General features: G+C 38.6%; 1 protein-coding gene across 3 annotated transcripts in view; it reads right to left on the bottom strand.

Moving 5' to 3' along the window:
* C2CD6 (C2 calcium dependent domain containing 6) overlaps window positions 1–19,411 on the bottom strand; it is a 107,561-nt gene that overhangs the window by 26,999 nt on the left and 61,151 nt on the right. For 2 of the 3 annotated variants that reach the window (XM_058439697.1, XM_058439695.1), the window contains exons 2-3: window positions 18,761–18,818; window positions 9,602–9,660 (exon numbers count right to left, since the gene is read on the bottom strand). In XM_058439697.1, coding sequence (XP_058295680.1) covers window positions 9,602–9,660; window positions 18,761–18,779 — 78 coding nt within the window. In that variant the 5' untranslated portion in view covers window positions 18,780–18,818. Of the gene's footprint in view, window positions 1–9,601; window positions 9,661–13,547; window positions 13,677–18,760; window positions 18,819–19,411 lie in introns of those variants that run through there. The other variant, XM_058439700.1, reaches the window with a different exon arrangement.

Below are 19,411 nucleotides of genomic sequence, written 5' to 3'. Positions count from 1 at the left end.
ATAACAGATGCTGGCAAGGTGGCAGTGAAAAAGGAACACTTATACACTGCTGGGAGGAATGTAAATTAGTTCAGCCATTGTGGAAAGTAGTTTGGCAATTTCTGAAAGAACTTAAAACAAAATTACCATTTGACCCAGCAATCCCATTATTGGATATATACCCAAAGGAATATAAATCATTCTACCATAAAGACACATGCACACATATGTTCATCAGAGCACTATTCACAATAGCAAAGATATAGAATCAACCTAAATGTCCATCCATGGTAGACTAGATAAAGAAAATGTGGTACGTAATATACCATGTAATACTATGTAGCCATAAAAAAGAATGAGATCATGTCCTTTGCAGCAACATGGAGCTGCAAGCAATTGTCCTAAGCAAACTAACACAGGAACAGAAAACCAAATGCTGCATGTTCCCACTTATAATTGGGAGCTAAACACTGAGTACATATGGACACAAAGAAGGGAACAACACACTGAGGTCAGGGTGGAGAGTGGGAGGAGGGTGAGGATAAAAAACTACCCATTGAGTACTATGTTTATTACTTAGGTAATGAAATAGTCTGACGAAACCTCTGTGACACATAATTTACCTATATAAGAAACCTGAACATGTACTCCAAACCTAAAATAAAAGTCAAAAATAAAAAATATGGTTCATGCTTGTTTTCCCAGCACTTTGGAAGGCTAAGGCACACAGATCACTTGAGCTCAGGTGTTTGAGACCAGCCTGGACAACGTGGTGGAACCCCTTCTCTATCAAAAATACAAAAATTAGCTGAGCATGGTAGCATGCACCTGTAGTCCCAGCTACTCGGGAGACTGAGGTGGGAGGATGGCTTGAGCCTAGGAGGCTGAGATAGCACCGCTGCACTCCAGCCTGGGTGACAGAGCCAGACCTTGTCTCAAAAAATAATACATAAAATAAAATAAATAAAACTGCTAAAGTATTTTCAGGAGTGGTTGTAAAATTTTAAATTCCCACCAGCAGTTGCTCCACATTTCACCCCTATTTAGTTTTATTCTGTTTTAATGAGGCTGAAGTTCATTTTTTTCTCCATGGATGTCCAATTGCTCTAGTGCCAGTTGTTAAAAAGGCTGTCTTTCCTCCATTGAATTGCTTTTGCATCACCGTCAAAAATCAGTTGGCAGCAATTTGGGAGGCCAAGGCAGGCGGATCACCTGAGGTCAGGAGTTCAAGACCAGCCTGACCAACATGGAGAAACCCCATCTCTACTAAAAATACAAAATTAGCCAGGTGTGGTGATGCATGCCTGTAATCCCAGCTACTCAGGAGGCTGAGGCAGGAGAATCGCTTAAACCTGGGAGGTGGAGGTTGCCGTGAGCCGACATCATGCCATTGCACTCCAGCCTGGGCAACAAGAGCAAAACTCTGTCTCAAAAAAAAAAAAAAAAAAAAAAAAAAAAAAATCAGTTGGGCATACTTTTGTGGGCCTATCTCTGGGATGTCTATTCTGTTTCATTGACCTATGTGTCTATCTCTCCTCTCTTTATTCTTGATTACTTAATATCAAGTAAAGTGATTCCTCCCACTTTTTGCTTTTTTAAAAATTGTTTTGGCTAGCCTAGGGTCTGTGCTTTTCTACAAACATTTTAGCATGATCTTGTCTATGTCTAGAAAAAGTTATAATATACATATAAATTGCATTAAATCTACACATCAATTTGGAGTGAACTGACATCTTTATTATGTTGAATCTTCCAATCCAGAAACATGGTATGTCTCTCCATTTCCTTAGGTCTTGGATTTCTTTCATCAGCATTTTGTCATTGTTATCATACAGATTCTATACATGTTTTATTAGATTTGTAAGTATTTTGTTTTCTTTGCAGTTATTATCAGTGTTATTGTGTTTTAAAGTTTTGTTTCCACCTGTTCATTTTTAGTCTATAGAAATGGTATCAATTGTTTGCATATGCAATTTGTATCCTTCAATCTTGCTGAATTCACTTATTAGTTGTAGTGTTGTTTTTTGTAGGCTCCCTGATGTTTTCTGCATAGTCAATCATGTCATCTGAAAATAGTTTTATTTCTTCCTTCCCAAATGGCATAATTTTTATCTCCTTTCTATATTGAGAAAGAGTCGTGACAGCATACACCCTTGCCCTGTCCTGATCTTAGAGGGAAAGTGTTCCATTTTTTAACATTAAGCATGATGTAAGCTGTGGGTTTTTGTAGATGCTCTTTATCAAGTTGAGAAAGTTACCTCTTATTACTAGTTTGTTGAGAGCTTTTACTCATGATTGAGTATTGAATTTTGTGAAAAGCTTGTGTCAGTTTATATTATATGATTTTACTCCTTTAGTCTGTGCATACATTAGATTACATGGATTGATTTTTTTTTTTTTTTTTGAGACAGAGTCTCACTCTGTCGCCCAGGCTGGAGTGCAGTGGTGCAATCTCAGCTCACTGCAAGCTCCGCCTCCCAGGTTCACGCCATTCTCCTGCCTCAGCCTCTCCGAGTAGCTGGGACTACAGGCGCCCGCCACCACGCCCGGCTAATTTTTTTGTATTTTTAGTAGAGACGGGGTTTCACCATGGTCTCGATCTCCTGACCTCATGATCCGCCCACCTCGGCCTCCCAAAGTGCTGGGATTACAAGCGTGAGCCACCGCACCCGGCCACATGGATTGATTTTTAAATGTTGAACCAGTGTTGCATATCCAGAGCAAATCTCTTTTGGCCATAGTATATAATTATTTTTATACATTCCTATATTTTGTTGAGGATTTTCCATCTAAGTTCATGAGACATACTGTAATTCTTTCTTCTTTTTTTTTTTTTTTTTTTGAGAGGAATCTCATCTGTCGCCCAGGCTGGAGTGCAGTGGTGCAATCTCGGCTCACTGCAACCTCTGCCTCCTGGGTTCACGCCATTCTCCTGCCTCAGCCTCCCAAGTAGCTGGGACTACAGGCGCCCGCCACCACACCAGGCTAATTTTTTGTATTTTTAGTAGAGACGGGGTTTCACCATGTTAGCCAGGATGGTATCGACCTCCTGACCTCGTGATCTGCCTGCCTCGGCCTCCCAAAGTGCTGGGATTACAGGCCTGAGCCACTGTGCCCAGCCTATAATTCTTTTTTTTTTTCACTGTCTTCGTCTTGTTTTGTTATTACAGTATTATTAGCCTCACAAAATGAGTTGGGAAATGTTCCCTCCTTTTATATTTTTTGGAATAGATTGTGTAAAATTGGTGATTTCTGTTCCAGGAGTTTTAAGTTATCATTTTTTTCTGAGATGGAGTCTCACTCTGTCAACCAGGCTGGAGTGCAGTGGCACGATCCTGGCTCACTGCAACCTCCGCTTCCCAGGTTCAAGCAATTCTCGTGCCTCAGTCTGCCAAGTAGCTGAGATTAAAGGCGCCCGCCACCACACTGGGCTAATTTTTGTATTTTTATTAGAGATAGGGTTTCATCATGTTGGTCAGGCTGGTTTCAAACTCCTGACCTCAGGTGATCCGCCCACCTCAGCCTCCCAAAAGTGCTGGGATTACAGGCATAAGCCACTGTGCCTGGCCCAATTCAATTTCTTTAGTGGCCATAGAACTATTGTTTGTCTACTTCATCTTGGTCGAGGTCGAGTTAGGTAGTTTACGGCTTTCCAGGACTTGGTCCATTTCCTCTAAGTTGTCATATTTATGAGCATAGAGTTATCTGTAGTATTCTCTTTTTAATGACTGCAAAATCTGCAGTGATATATTATTTCATTCTTGATACTGGTAATTTATATCTTCTTTATCATTTTAATTCTTGCTAGAGGTTTATCAATTTTACTGATTATATTGAAGAACCAGAGTTTTTGGCGTTTTCTTTAATAGCTTTTTAATTTGTTTCATTGATTTCTGCTCTTATATTATTTTGTTCCCTATGCTTGCTTTGAGTTTATTTTGGTGTTCTTTTTCTAAGTAGTTGAGGTGGGAGCTTATTGATTTGAGAATTTTCCTTTTTAGTGTATGCATTTTACATGATACATTTTCTTCAACATTGTTTCAGCTGTGTCCTGCAAATTTCCATACCTGGTATTTCTGTTTTTATTGAGTTCTATGTTTTCTTTTACTCCATTTGAGACTTCCTCTTTGCCCCAAGAATTATTTAGAATTGTGTACTTGTTTAATTGCCAAGTATTTGGAGATTTTCCTGTTATCTTTGTTATTGATTTTGATTCCATGTTATATAAAGGAAACAAAGATGTCTCTGTATATTTTCCCCTTGTCTCCTGACACTCAGGCTGTTGATATGGTTTGGCTCTGTGTCCCCACCCAAATCTCATCTTGAATTGTAATCCTCATGTGTTGGGGAGGGGCCTGGTGGGAGGAAACTGGATCATAGGGGTGGTTCCCCCATGCTGTTCTTGTGATAGTAAGTTCTCATGAGATCTGATGGTTTAAAAGAGTGGCACTTCCCCCCTTGCTGTGTCTCCCGCCACCTTTTGAAGAAGGTGTTTGCTTCTCCTTTGGCTTCTGCCATGATTGTAAGTTTCCTGAGGCCTCCCCAGCCATGTGGAACTGAGAGTCAATTAAATCTCTTCTCTTTAAAAATTACCCAGTCTCAGGCAGTTCTTTATAGCAGTGCAAAAACTGACTAATACAGTTTACTTCTTCACGGCAGGCTGAGACTCATTATCTCATAAGCCTGTCAACACCAGACTAAAATTTATATGTATCAAATTGTTTTAAATATAACACAAATAAGCATATTTTTGGCTATTTAGAGCCTATCTGCTTTGCATGCCCCACAGAACTGTGCCCAGCATCTGCTAGCCATAGATTAAACTTAGGAATATAAAGGCCCCAAGCCTCTGCTGCCCATTGGAGGTCTGTGACCTAGAGACTCCCTGCCAGGTTACTGAGTGAAAGGGAGATGTGTAACCCCCTTTTCTGACACTCCCCTCCCCTAGGAATTTCCTTGCCTTCTGAGTGGTGCTCTCCTCCACCCCATGCTATCACTTCTGGATAGTCTCATGCCATAAAGGGACTACTCCAGCATGTGAACCTGTCAAAGCATCAACCAAATAGTTTTGTGTACCACTGCCACTTCATGGCCATAGTTTTTTCCTTGATCAGCCCCCAAATCCTTTGAATTCCTTTATATTCCATTATGGTCAATTAATATACTTCATGTGGTTTTAATTATTCTACATTTGCTAAACTTTGTTTTATGGCCCAGGGTATGGTCTATCTTGGTGAATGTTCCATGAATCCATGAACATGTGAAGACAGTGTATATCTGCTATATTGTTGGGCAGAGTGTCAGATCTTATTAGTTGACTGTGTTATTCCAGCCTTTTATATAGTTGATTTTCTGCCTAGTAGTTCCATAAATTGCTAAGAGTGGGTGCTGATATCCGTAATTATAATTGAGGATTTTATTTCCTCTTTCAGCTCTATTGGATTTTGGCTTCTGTATTTCCAGGCTCTGTTGCTTTAGGATTATTATGTCTTCTTCTTTGTGAATTGATAATTTTATTATTATATAGCATTCCTCTTTTTGGCAATTTTTCTTTGCACTGAAATCTAGTTTCTCTGAGTAATGTGTTGAACTCTCACGGCATCCTACTACATCCTACCCCATCCTGACCAAGATGGAACAATCCCTTTGTCCAGCACATCCATGCTGTATACACTACCCAGCCATTAATCACTCAGTACCCATCTTTTATCATCTTACTTCATCCCAAGGAGAAAGGTCAGTATAGCACAATGAGACATTTTGAGAGAAGGAGAGACCACATTCATATAACTTTTATTATAGTATATTATAATTGTTCTATTTTATTATTAGATGTTAATTTCTTACCAGGCCTAATTTATAAAGTAAACTTCATCATAGATATGTATGTATAGAAAAAACAAAGCATATAGAGCTTGGTAAAATCTGTGGTTTCAGGAATCCACTGGGGATGTTGAAATGTATGCCCTGTGGAGCAGAGGGGACGACTGTATTTGGCTGAAGCAATTTCTAAGCAAAGTGTTGAAGGTATGGCTTGGCTTATCCTCAATGTTTATTGTAAAATGTGAAAGGAAAGACATGACTTAAAGATAGACTTGTTAAGGAAAAAGAAACTAGAACCTAAAGATTTGGTGAATTCTTAGGCTATCTCATTGCAAAAAATGAGAAAGCATGTTTGGGAGACAATGCTAAGGGTGTAGCCGAGCAACCATTTAATAAGAAGATTAGCATTAAGTGTGAACCACAGGCCTCATCGGCCATCTCAACAGAAGCCAGGCACTATTCTTCAACACAACGGAAAAAACAACACCAAAGGCAATTCAGAGATCATCAGGGCTGCTTCCTCAGTTTCAAAAGGGGAGACCATTGCCTCAATTTTGACAGGTCAGATGGAGCCCTGCCCAAAGCTGTGGGAGTGAAGTCACCCAAAGCCATGGGAGCAGAGCTGCTTGGGGCCTTGGGGGTCCTATCCCTGCCTCGTAAAGGTGTTGGGGCAGGATCTCTATCCAAGTGAGTCCATAAGGCAAGACTCCCACCAGAGTGAGTCCAGAAGGCAGGACCTTGGTTCTAGAACACTAAGCTAAGGAGGAGTATTCTCAAGCCTTAAGATCTCATAGAGTTTGCCTTGTAGTTTGGACCTACTTGGGACTTATTACTCATTTTTTCTTTCCTACTTCTCCCTTTTGCAACGAGAATGTTTCTTCTATGCTTATGTCACCCAAAAGTAGTGTTGATAACCTAATCCCCAATGTGATGGTATTTGGAGGTAGGGTCTGTGGAAGCTGATTAGATCATAAGGGCAGAGCCCTCATGAGTGAGATTACTGCCCTTATAAAAGAGACCCCAGAAAACTCTTTTATCCCTTCCACCATGTGAGGGCACAGCAAGAACATAGCAGTCTGTAAACTAGGAAGTGGGCCCTCGCCAGACACTGAAAATGCAGGAGCCTTGGTCTTAGACTTCCCAGCCTCCAGAAATGTGAAAGATAAATTTCTGTTGTTTATAAACCACCCAGTTTATGGTATTTTGGTTATAGCAGTGAACTAAACAGGTAGTAATGTGCCAAATCACCTGAGTTGCCGTAGTTAATATAGAGTCAGGCCCAATCTCAAGCCAACTGTCAGATCATCTTTATTTTTATTTATTTATTTATTTTTTTGAGACGGAGTCTCGCTCTATTGCCCAGGCTGGAGTGCAGTGGCACAATCTCGGCTCACTGCAAGCTCCGCCTCCCGGGTTCACGCCATTCTCCTGCCTCAGCCTCTCCGAGTAGCTGGGACTACAGGCGCCCGCCACCACGCCCGGCTAATTTTTTGTATTTTTAGTAGAGACGGGGTTTCACCGTGGTCTCGATCTCCTGACCTCGTGATCCGCCCGCCTCGGCCTCCCAAAGTGCTGGGATTACAAGCGTGAGCCACCGCGCCTGGCCCAGATCATCTTTAATAACAGGTACTACTTTGCCTATACCTACCATTCTTTGTATTTCCTTTAAGACAATTATATTACTGATATAATACTGATATATTACTGATTTGCTCCAAGTACATATTTTCCTCTACCTGGCTGTAAGATCTTTGAAGTCAGAGGCTGTATTCTTTTCATTTTTGTATCCACAGTGCCTGACACATAGTAGGTACTCATTCAAAAAGTATTTGTTGAATGCTAAAGTATCTGACACTGTTCCAGATGCTGGGAATACAAGACACACAATCTCCTAGCTCTCAAGGAGCTTACATTCTGGTGGAGAAGAATGACAACTATGATTAAAGATTTTGGTATATTGGCATTTAGGAGATGGTTTATACTTTTTGGGTGTCTCTGAGTCTCTTGGAGACCCTAGAGCTGCATTTTTATGATAAAATTTATCTTTGTAAAAATATATTGAATTGGAATAGACATAAAATCTCAAGTCCTCCAGCTCAATGATGCTATTAAAATATTAATTGTTTGAATGGTCCTGGGAATGCTACTGCTGTGAGACTTCAGTTGAATTCAGCCAAAACAATGCATATTTTATATGCAAGGCACTGGAAAATATTTTACATATGTTCTTTCATTGAATCACCTTTTTTGTTTAAAAAGGCCTTTCATTACCAACCTCTACCCTCCCTCTCCTGCCAGGTTCCTGTTAAGTGCGTTTTTCACAGGATGCTCCTAAAACACCCTGTACCTCCATCTAGTATAGCTGTAATTCTGTGCCTACTTTTCTGTCAGCCACATTCACTATCACTAATATATTTTTAATTTCTCAAAGTCGGGGGTCAGGAGATAAGTACATTAATTTTATGCACTATACGGTCAAATTCCAACTTTCTTACTGATTGTGACCTTATACAAGTTATCTAATTTCACTGAGACTCAATTTTCTCCTCTGCAAAATGAAAATAATAATAATGTCCATTTTTTGTAAGGATTAAATAAAATAATGGCCATAAAAAGCTTAACATGGTACCCATTATGTAGCATAATCTCTTTAAATATTAACTGGTATGGTGTCTGCTATATAGTATGTATTTCCATAAATATTTCATAAATTAGTCCCTATTTAACCTTTACTTAATAAATGAAGAGACTGGTGCCAGAATCCGGGTCTTCAGGCTTGAAATCTTGTGCTCCTTCTGTAACAACATAGTACCTTATAGGTATGTGATTTTTTTTTTCTAAATAGAAGTTTGGCCACATAATCTGATGGAATTCTCATACTATTTTTAGATGAATGAGTCAGTCTGGAATAAATAGTGTAAGCACCAAAACATTAAAATTTCCACAACACTTAATGGCTTATTGGGATAACTGGACTGAATTTTAGGACGAGCAATGTTCCGAAAAATTTGGAATTGCTGTCTTTAAAGTGACTAAAGCCTATTGCATGAAGTCCAAGAAATTCTTATATCAAATCTTACTCTCTACAACAGTATTAGCATGGGGTTCTAATTTCTTAGATTAAGAAAGTTAATCATTAAAAATTACAAGAAAGCACTGACACTTCTTTGGGGCTTGGAATTTTCTCCACTGTATGAGCATGGTTCTTGCCTTCTGAGCGCAAAATACGAGATAGACCAAGATTTTCTTTCTCTTATTTGTCATTAAAATATTTCTTGTCTGATCTTCATCTCAAGCTACACATTCTTGTTCCATTTCTGAAATACTTATTGCTGTTAGCCTGGCATGGCATTTAGATAACTGAATCTTGAACAATTAAACATTTTCAAAGTTCAAAGAATGGAATCCAAAATAGTTAACTTTAAGTATTAATGGGAAATTGGGATGACAAAAGTGGCTTCTTTAAAATTGCTCATGTCCCAGTAGATGGGCAGCCATAGCCTGTGCTTTTCTGGTCCTATTGTGGTTTGCCTATTAAGCAATAACTATTTTGGGGGAGGTAGAAGCAACAAATAGTGTAGCCTAGCTAAAGTTGATGTTATATTTGTATTACTTTATAATAATTGATAAATTTATAAGTAACTATAAAATATATGATGAAGTCGATTTATAATCAATGTATACATGTGTAATAATAAAGTATGTACTTTCTTTCTGGCAGAATACTGTCAGTAAATATTAATTCAAAACAATGTAAAATGCTAACAGTGGTTTTTAAAGGATATATCAATCTACTTACTTCTTTTCCCTTTGTATTTGTATTTTTCTGTCCGTAGGGCTTATCTCGTATTAACCCATCTGAAAAAGAATGAAGAAAATGATTATGTAAATAAGCTGGCACTTGTGACATTTGACAAGTGTATTTTACAGACACATCTTTAATTAGTGATTATGAGAGCACAGGCTCTGGAGGAGACTGCTTGGACTCAAATAGTTTCTGTGACTATGTGACTAACTTTGGACAAGTCATTTGGCCTCCTTCAGCCTCAGTTTCCTCATTTGTCAAAAGATGAAGATCCTCCCTGTAAGGTTGTTGTGTGATTTAATGGCTGAGAAACAAAAATTAAATCCTCAGCCCTGCAACCAACTGAGCAGACCCCCTCTTGGCCAGTGGACCCCAGATAAACCTTAAAAACTGAGTTCCCAGCCATGATGGGATGGGAGGTTGGTCATGCATTGTTATACCCCTTCCTTTGCTAACCACCATTAGGCCTTCTTTCCTAATGGTTAAACAGAAACCAGCCCTTTCACAAGATTTATTCCACTGCTGATTTCAGCCAGCTGCCGGTTGCTGCCCCACGCTTTTGCAATTTTGACACAGCAACTGATCAGCATTCTTTCTTGATAAGAGACTCCCCCCTACCCTCACCAACACCATGGGCTGGTTGTGGCCAGCTTACAGAGACTGCACACATGATGCCTCTCTGTCCTCCATTTCACCTTTTGATGTACGGAGTCTAATTTTAATGCATTTAAATGTTGTGTTCAGCCCAACGTGAACATAGGAAGAATGTAACATGTATGTTTGCTTACTAGGCATGCACATGTCCCACTTGTCATTAATATTCATAGCTCCTCCTATAACCTGTTAAATACATAGCCAACCTGTTTAGCATAAATTCCTCTCCCATCCTTTCCTCTCTCAAAGTGCCTACTTCAGGCTGGGCACGGTGGCCCACGCCTGTAATCCCAGCACTTCAGGAGGCCAAGGTGGGTGGATCAGGAGGTCAAGAGATTGAGACCATTCTGGCCAATATGGTGAAACCCCGTCTCTACTAAAAATACAAAAAATAGCTGGGCGTGGTGGCGTGCGCCTGTAGTCCCAGCTACTCAGGAGGCTGAGGCAGGAGAATCACTTGAGTCCGGGAGGCAGAGGTTGCAGTGAGCCGAGATCACGCCATTGCACTCCAGCCTGGGCAACAGAACGAGACTCCGTCTCAAAAAAAAAAAAAAAAAAAAACAACTGTCTGCTTCCAGCTTCTGCCCAAGGCTATGCTTCCCAGTATGTGGTTGGCCAACCTACAGGCTGCAACCCTTTTTAAGAAATAAAGCTCTTTTTTTCCAAAATTTATGAACATTGTGATTCTTCAGTTGACAGGGCTAAGGCATATAATAACACTGTGTCTAGAATATAAGCAGCACAAAATAAATGTAATTTTGTTGATATTGTTACTGAGAAAAGAAAAATAGTTCAGAGTATGAGCTATGTAAGATATGAAAAATTTATTAGGCCCAGAGAAACATGAATGTGAGACTTCAGTCATGACTGCCCCCACCCCCGCCCCCCAGCTTCCACACCCATGCCTGGGGACAATTGCTGGTTAGCTCCCTCACTCACTATCTTCATGTTTCAGAAATTTGTAATACAAAAAATATATAGGCAATCTATACCTTATGTTATTTTAATGGAAATTTTTGGTAAACAACTTAGAAACTGCCTCTTCTTTTCCTTTAAAAATACCTTTGTAACTGCTGCTAATTGGAGTGTATATTCAGGGCAACTTGAATCTATGCTCCTGGGTTGCTGTCCTCAAGCTTGGCCCAAATAAACTGTCCACCAATATAATTTTGCCTTCACTTTTTCCTTTTAGGTCGACATTGCTATCATTACTACCCCCTATCCTCTGACCCTTGACACATTGCACCCCTGGATCTGTCACCTAATGACTAACTACTATGTTTAATAATAATGTTGAAATGCATACATTAAGTGATTAAAGTTAAATGTCACCATGCTCTGTACTTTTATGTACATAAGATACTGTCTTTTAGATAGATTATAGTAAATGTTTGTATTTGGTACTTCTAGTTTTGACTCTGGCTCTTAATGTTAGTTCAAAAAATAAATAAATAAATCAAAAAAATTTTTTTAAATTTTATCATTGAACTCCTGGTGCTTCTGTCCTTTTCTGTGACTGCTAAAGATTATGTACATTATTCAAAGCTGTGCTTCACTGGAAGTATTAAAAAAATGGCTTTACTTATCTTTCTTGGAGGTACCTCATTTTAGCCTGTCTTCTAGCAGTCATTTGGGTAATCTTCCATCATACATTTGCTAAAGATACCCAACTCTGTAAAGCTCTGCAGACAGTTTACATTCTAGATATCTTTCATGCATAACTCTGGATTTCCTAAAGAATTCATGTCCCTAGAGAGGAACCTTATGTAACAAACTAAGACAATGACAAAGCAGGGAGTGGAATGACCAAGATCTTCAATGAATTGTCAGCCTAGGCTAAAATATATGTGCATAAATACCAGGAGTCGGAGGGGTTTTATGAAAGTAGCTTCAAAGTAACTGGCCTAGTTACACACTTCTAATTTGCTTACAGGTAATGATAATTCTAGGAATCAACAAGAGTGTGATGTGAGCACTACTAAACTCTTTAATGCATTGATTTCTTTTTATATAATGTAAATACACTGTATGTAATATAATTATATAATGTATATAATTTATTGGGTTAATTGTATAAGACTGGTCTGCATGAGTAAATGGAAAAGTGTAATGCAAAGTATGACAAAAAACATTTTACACATATTTTTGAAATCTTATTTATATAGTTTTTAAAGGCTCTGTTCAGATATAATTTTAGGAATATAGATGTTTAGAGTAATAGACAATCCAACAAGTCTTGAAACTACCTCTTTTTTTTTTTTTTTTTTTTTTTTTTGGAGACGGAGTCTCGCTCTGTCACCCAGGCTGGAGTGCAGTGGCGCAATCTCAGCTCACTGCAAGCTCCGCCTCCTGGGTTCACACCATTCTCCTGCCTCAGCCTCCCGAGTAGCTGGGACTACAAGATCCCGCCACCGCGCCCAGCTAATTTTTTGTATTTTTAGTAGAGACTGGGTTTCACCGTGGTCTCGATCTCCTGACCTCGTGATCCACCTGCCTCGGCCTCCCAAAGTGCTGGGATCACAGGCGTAAGCCACCGCGCCCGGCCACCTCTCTCATTTTAAAAATGAGAAAAATTCCAGAAAAGTTAGTGACCTGCCCAAGAGCAAGATAGTGGTGGGCAGTAAGAAAACAGGCCCTGTTTTCCCCTCCCAAGTATTTATTTTAAATTTTAGATACAGCATAGACTGGACATTGCTTACAGAGACTCTTCAGAGGAAACTGGACAACTGGCTTGTTTCATAGACATCTTTTATAAATTTTCAAATTACTCAGACTTTCCAAAATGTCCTTGTTGCCTCATATGTAAAAGTAGGTTCATGGTGTCAACGTCACAGGGTTGTATGAAAATTAAATAATTTAATCTATGTGTAGCATTTACAAAGTTTTAAAGACCAAATAAGGCAATATAATGCAATTACAAAGAAACATTGAAATATTTATTCTTGTTATCTAGTTTACTCTTATTTTTAAAATTGGGAAAGTAATGCTTTTATAAGACAAATGATTGTCTAAGGTCACAGAACTAGTTAGCGGTAAAGCAGGGATGGGATCTACTCTATACCCTCATTAACATTTTTTATTACTTGATAGAATAATTTCCCCCTTCCAACGAGTAGTTAGAAATAATAGAATAAGCTTATTCTATCAGATTTATTCCAAAAGTCTTCCTATGGTTTGAAGAATCCAAAGGATATTAGAACAAAAGCTTTATGGGTATCTGTTCTGTGCTGCCATAAAGAATATCTGAGACTGGGTATTTTATAAGGAACAGAAATTTATTTCTTACAGTTTTAGAAGGTGGATAGTCCAATATCAAGGTACCAGCATCTGGCAATGGCCTTCTGACAGTGTTATTCCCTTGGTGGAAGGCAACAGGACAAGAGAGGGCAAGAAACAAATAGGGCCAAATGCATCCTTTATAAGGAACCCACGCTTGCTGATAATCGACTCCTGTGATAATGGCATTAATCCATTCATGAGGGTGAAGATCTCTTGAACTAATCACCTCTTAAAGGTCCCACCTCCCAACACTGTTGCATTGGGCATTACATTTCCAACACATGCTTTTGAGGGATATATTCAAACCATAGCATTCTACCTCTGGGCCTCCAAAACTTATGTTCTTCTTACATGCAAAATACATTCATTCCATCCCAATAGCTACAAATTCTTAACTCATTCCAGCACCAACTCAAAAGTCCAGAGTCTCATCAAAATCAGATATGGGCAACAGTCAGGCACAATTTATCCTGAGGTAAATTCCCTTCTAGCTGTCAGCCTGTGAAATTAAACAAGTTACCTGTTTCCAAAATACAATGGTGGGACAGGCATGGAAGAGGCATTCTCATTGCAAAAGGGAGGAATAGACAAGAAGAAAGTGGTTCGTGCTCACAAGTAAGTCCAAAATCCAATGGAGTGCACATCAAATCTTAAGCCTCCAGAATAATCTTTCTTGACTCCATGTCCCACCTTCTGGGCACACTGTGGCAGGGCTTGGGTCCTAAGGCCTCAGGCAGCCACATTCCCACAGCTTTGCTAGGCTTAGCCCAAATAGCAGCTCTAATGGGTTAGGGTCTTGTGCCGGCCGCTCTCCCAGGCTGGCATTGTATGTGAGTAGCTCTACAGTTCTGATGTCTCTGCAAGAGCCCAAACCTCAACTTTCTGCTGGACATTGCCCTCGCTGCAGCTCTCTACAAAAGCTTGACCCCTGCAACAAGTTTCTGCCTGGACCCCCAGGCTGTCAACAATATCCTTTGAAATCTAGGTGGAGGTAGCTCATGAACTCTGTGCACCTGCAGAATTAGCACCATATGAATGCCACCAAGACTTACCACTTGTACCCTATGGAGTGAAAACATGAGCCGCACCTAGGTTGGTTTAAGCCATTGCTAGGGTGTCCAAGAAGCCTTTTGCTAAAATGTGGGGATCAGACACTTGAGGTGACACAGAGATTGAATGTTGAGGTCCCATGGGCTCCTCTCTGGAAACCTTGCCCTCAAGTTCCCAGTTTGCCTTTAAGATCTCTGAAATGCCTTCTGGGTCATTCTTCCATTTTCTTGATGAATATCACCTGGCTCCCTACTAGTCATGCTAATTTTGTTAGCAAACAGCAACTTGGCAACACCTTTGGTTTGCTTTCCTAAACATGCCTTTCTATTCTTTACATTGGCTGGGCTGTCAATTTTTAAAACCTTTCGTTTCTGCCTCCCTTTTAATTATAAATTTTATCTTTAAATCATTTATCTTCTCTTACATTTTACTATATGCAGTTAAAAGAAATCATGGAGCTCCTTCAATGTTTTGCTTAGAAATTTCTTTCACCAGATAGCCTTGTTCATCACTCTTAATTCTGCCTTCTATAAAGCCCTCAGGCATGGAGACAATTTAGCTAAGTTCACTGCCACTTTATAACAGGATAACCTTTACTCAAGTTTCCAATACCTGGTTCCTCATTTCCACCTGAAACCTCATCAGAATTGCCTTTTGGGTCTGTATTTCAACCATCATTCTCATAACAACCACTTAGGTAATCCCTAAGAAGTTTCAGACTTTTCCTACAGCTCTCTTCCTTTTCTGAGCCCTCACCAGAATCACTGGGGATTAAATACCTTAAAATTTTCCTAGCATTTAAAGTCTTAGTTCCTGAGACTGACATTCTACATTCTAAAATAGCTTTCTGCATCACAATGTATGTTCTTAGAACTGGTATGACTGTATGAAACAGATGTATGAATATGGCTAAAGCATTAAATTCTAATCATGCTAAAAATCCTTTATTTCTCTGCATTCTACTATTCAAGCTAAGCTAACATTTCCATTTGGAAACTTTATTCTAAAACTATGCTTCTTAATCACACTTTCCTTTGATTCTTTTACCCATAAGTCCTTAATTGGAATGTTCTCTCTATAACTCAAGAATGCTTATATATTACAAAGATATGTGATTGCTTGATCATCTTCCTTCTATAGCAAGTGGTGTTTCAGCTATCTTACTATTTTCTCTTCATTTTAACTAGATTACTTCAGTCTGCTCTAAATGGTTATCCAGTCACTACACAGTTGTGACAGTCCCAATTGCAAGAATAGTAAAACACTGTTATACTAACTGGTAAAAAGTTGCTACCTCAAACAGAACTAGTGACAAAAACCACATGATTATCTCAATAGATGCAGAAAAGGCCTTCAATAAAATTCAACATCCCTTCATGCTAAAAACTCTCAATAAACTAGGTATTGATGGACCATATCTTAAAATAATAAGAGATATTTATGGTAAACCCATAGCCAATATCATACTGAATGGGCAAAAGCTGGAGCCATTCCCTTTGAAAACTGGCACAAGACAAGGATGCCCTCTCTCACCACTCCTATTCGACATAGTATTAGAAGTTCTGGCCAGGGCAATCAGGCAAGAGAAAGAAATAAAGGTATTCAAAAATAGGAAGAGAGGAAGTCAAATTGTTTCTGTTTACACATGACATCATTGTATATTTAGAAAACCCCATCATCTCAGCTCAGAAACTCCTTAAGCTGATAAGCAACTTCAGCAATGTCTCAGGATACAAAATCAATGTGCAAAAATCACAGGCATTCCCATACACCAATAATAGACAAGCAGAGAGCCAAATCATGAGGGAACTCCCATTCACAATTGCTAGAAAGAGAATAAAATACTTAGGAATACAGCTTACAAGGGATGTGAGGACCTCTTCAAGGAGAACTACAAACCACTGCTCAAGGAAATAAGAGAGGACACAACAAATGGAAAAACATTCCATGCTCATGGATAGGAAGAATCAATATGGTGAAAATGGCCATACTGCCCAAAGCAATTGACAGATTCAATGCTATTCCCATCAAGCTATCATAGACTTTCTCTGCAGAATTGAAAAAAAACTGCTTTAAATTTAATATGGAACCAAAAAAGAGCCCATATAGCCAAGATAATCCTAAGCAAAAAGAACAAAGCTAGAGGCATCATGCTACCTACTTCAAATATACTACAAGGCTACAGTAACCAAAACAGCATGGTACTGGTACCGAAACAGATATATAGACCAATGGAACAGAATAGAGTCCTCAGAAATAACACAACACATCTACAACCATCTGATATTCGACAAACCCAACAAAAACAAGCAATGGGGAAAGGATTCCCTATTTAATAAATTGTGCTGGGAAAGCTGGCTAGCTACAGCAGAAAATAGAAACTGGATCCCTTCCTTACACCTTATACAAAAATTAACTCAAGATGGATTAAAGACTTAAATGTAAGACCTAAAACCATAAAAACCCTAGAAGAAAACCTAGACAGTACCATTCAGGACATAGGCATGGGCAAAGACTTCATGACTAAAACACCAAAAGTAATTGCAACAAAAGCCAAAATTGACAAATGGGATCTAATTAAACTAAAGAGCTTCTGCACAGCAAAAGAAACTATCATCAGAGTGAACAGGCAACCTACAGAATGGGAGAAATTTTTTTGCAATCTATCCATCTGACAAGGGTCTAATATCCAGAACCTAAAAGGAACTTAAACAAATTTACAAGAAAAAAACGACCCCTTCAAAAAGTGGGCAAAGGATATCAACAGACACTTCTCAAAAGAAGACATTTATGCAGCCAACGAACATGAAAAAAAGCTCATCATCACTGATCATTAGAGAAATGCAAGTCAAAACCACATTGAGATACCATCTCATGTTAGTTAGAATGGCGATCATTAAAAAGTCAGGAGACAACAGATGCTGGTGAGGCTGTGGAGAAACAGGAACGCTTTTACATTGTTGGTGGGAGTGTAAACTAGTTCAACCTTTGTGGAAGACAGTGTGGCAATTCCTCAAGGATCTAGCACCAGAAATAGCATTTGACCCAGCAATCCCATTACCAGGTATATACCCAAAGGATTATAAATCATTCTACTACAAAAACACATGCACACGACATGTTTATTGCAGCACTATTTGTAATAGCAAAGACTTGGAACCAACCCAAATGCCCATCAATGATAGACTGGATAAAGAAAATGTGGCACATATACAACATGGAATACTGTGCAGCCATGAAAAAGAATGGGTTCTTGTCCTTTGCAGGGACATGGATGAAGCTGGAAACCATCATCCTCAGCAAACTAACACAGGAACAGAAAACCAAACACCGCATGTTCTCACTCATAAGTGGGAGTTGAACAAGGAGAACAAATAGATACAGGGAGGGGAACATCACACACTGGGGCCTGTCAAAGGGTTGGGGGGCAAGAGGTGAGAGAGAATTAAGACAAATACCTAATGCATGCAGGGCTTAAAACCTAGATGACGGGTTGATGGGTGCAGCAAACCACCATGGCAAATGAATACCTATGTAACAAACCTGCATGTTCTGCACATGTATCCCAGAACTTAAAGTAAACAAACAAAAAAAGTTGCTACCTCAAGATGTTCAAGTGTCACCTTACATATATTGTTCTGACTACCTTGATTCCCTTAGGAATCTTCCATTTCCCTCAACTCTAACATGGCACAGCAGTGGGCCTCCAGAACTCATCCAACAGAACTGTGTAATCTGGTTTGCCAGGCTTATGCTATATTGGTTGTTAAATATTTTTATTATGATGCTGGGTGATACATTAAATGTGTCTTCATAAGGTCACTGAACAACTTCTTGAATTAGAGAAAACTTCTGGCTAGAAAGATTCATGGTGCAGACAAAAAGTTTGGAAACACAGATAAATAAATGTAATAATTGGTTTACTAACATAAAACTGGTAAAATATCTAGGTTTCCAGATTTTAAGGCCACCTGTATTTTTGCTTTCCTTGATTTTCTGCTGATACTATAATTCCACAGGTTTTCATGCCAATAATCAAAAGTCATCATAGTATAATTTACCTTTTGAAAGAAGGTGTTGATAATAATTATTTTATATGAGTTCATATTCCCAATTTCACTGATTAGGTTTTTGAAAATTACAATAATTTATATATAAATAAGATCTTACCTACAAAATAAGGGCCCATTACATATTCGCTCGTTTTTTGAGGTGGAAAATATGGATCCTGAAATAAAAACAGAGAAGAGAAAGTGAATAGAAAAAAATAATTAAATATCAATATAGTTTTTAAACTTAGTATTATTGTCGGTTATAAATGATAAAATGAGATTGAATGTTCTCCTTTTGCTTTCTCTTATATAAGGAGTAGAATTTATTTACAATTTAACCTATGCAACTGGTCGAAGCCCTTGAATAAATCTTTCATTTCAGTTATTACACTTTCTAATATAGAATTTATATATTTTTAAAAAATTTTATTCTTTATTGATAGAATAAATATCATTAATATCAAAATATCAAAAAATTACAAGACATACAAAATATCATGGATATTTATTCTATGGATATAGATGCATGGATGAAATGTATTAGCAGGTTGTCAAGCTAGGAAACGTCAAGCATTAAAAGAAAATACATATTACTTTGCATGTTGTGAACCTCTTATTCCCTGAGCCCCAGGAAGCAAAAATAGTAATTTAAAGGATATATGAAAATAAAAAGATTAATATCAAAGAAAAAATATATCAAAAAAGAAGGTGTAAGTGACATCACAGAAAATGATGGAATAGGATGTCCAAAAATCAGTCCCTCCACTGA

The sequence above is a fragment of the Hylobates moloch genome, unplaced genomic scaffold (assembly GCF_009828535.3).
Source record: "Hylobates moloch isolate HMO894 unplaced genomic scaffold, HMol_V3 SCAFFOLD_1, whole genome shotgun sequence".
In the NCBI taxonomy this organism is placed as follows: Eukaryota; Metazoa; Chordata; class Mammalia; order Primates; family Hylobatidae; genus Hylobates; species Hylobates moloch.
The sequence above is the reverse complement of the archived record's forward strand: the minus strand, read 5'-3'. Positions and strand labels throughout refer to the sequence as shown.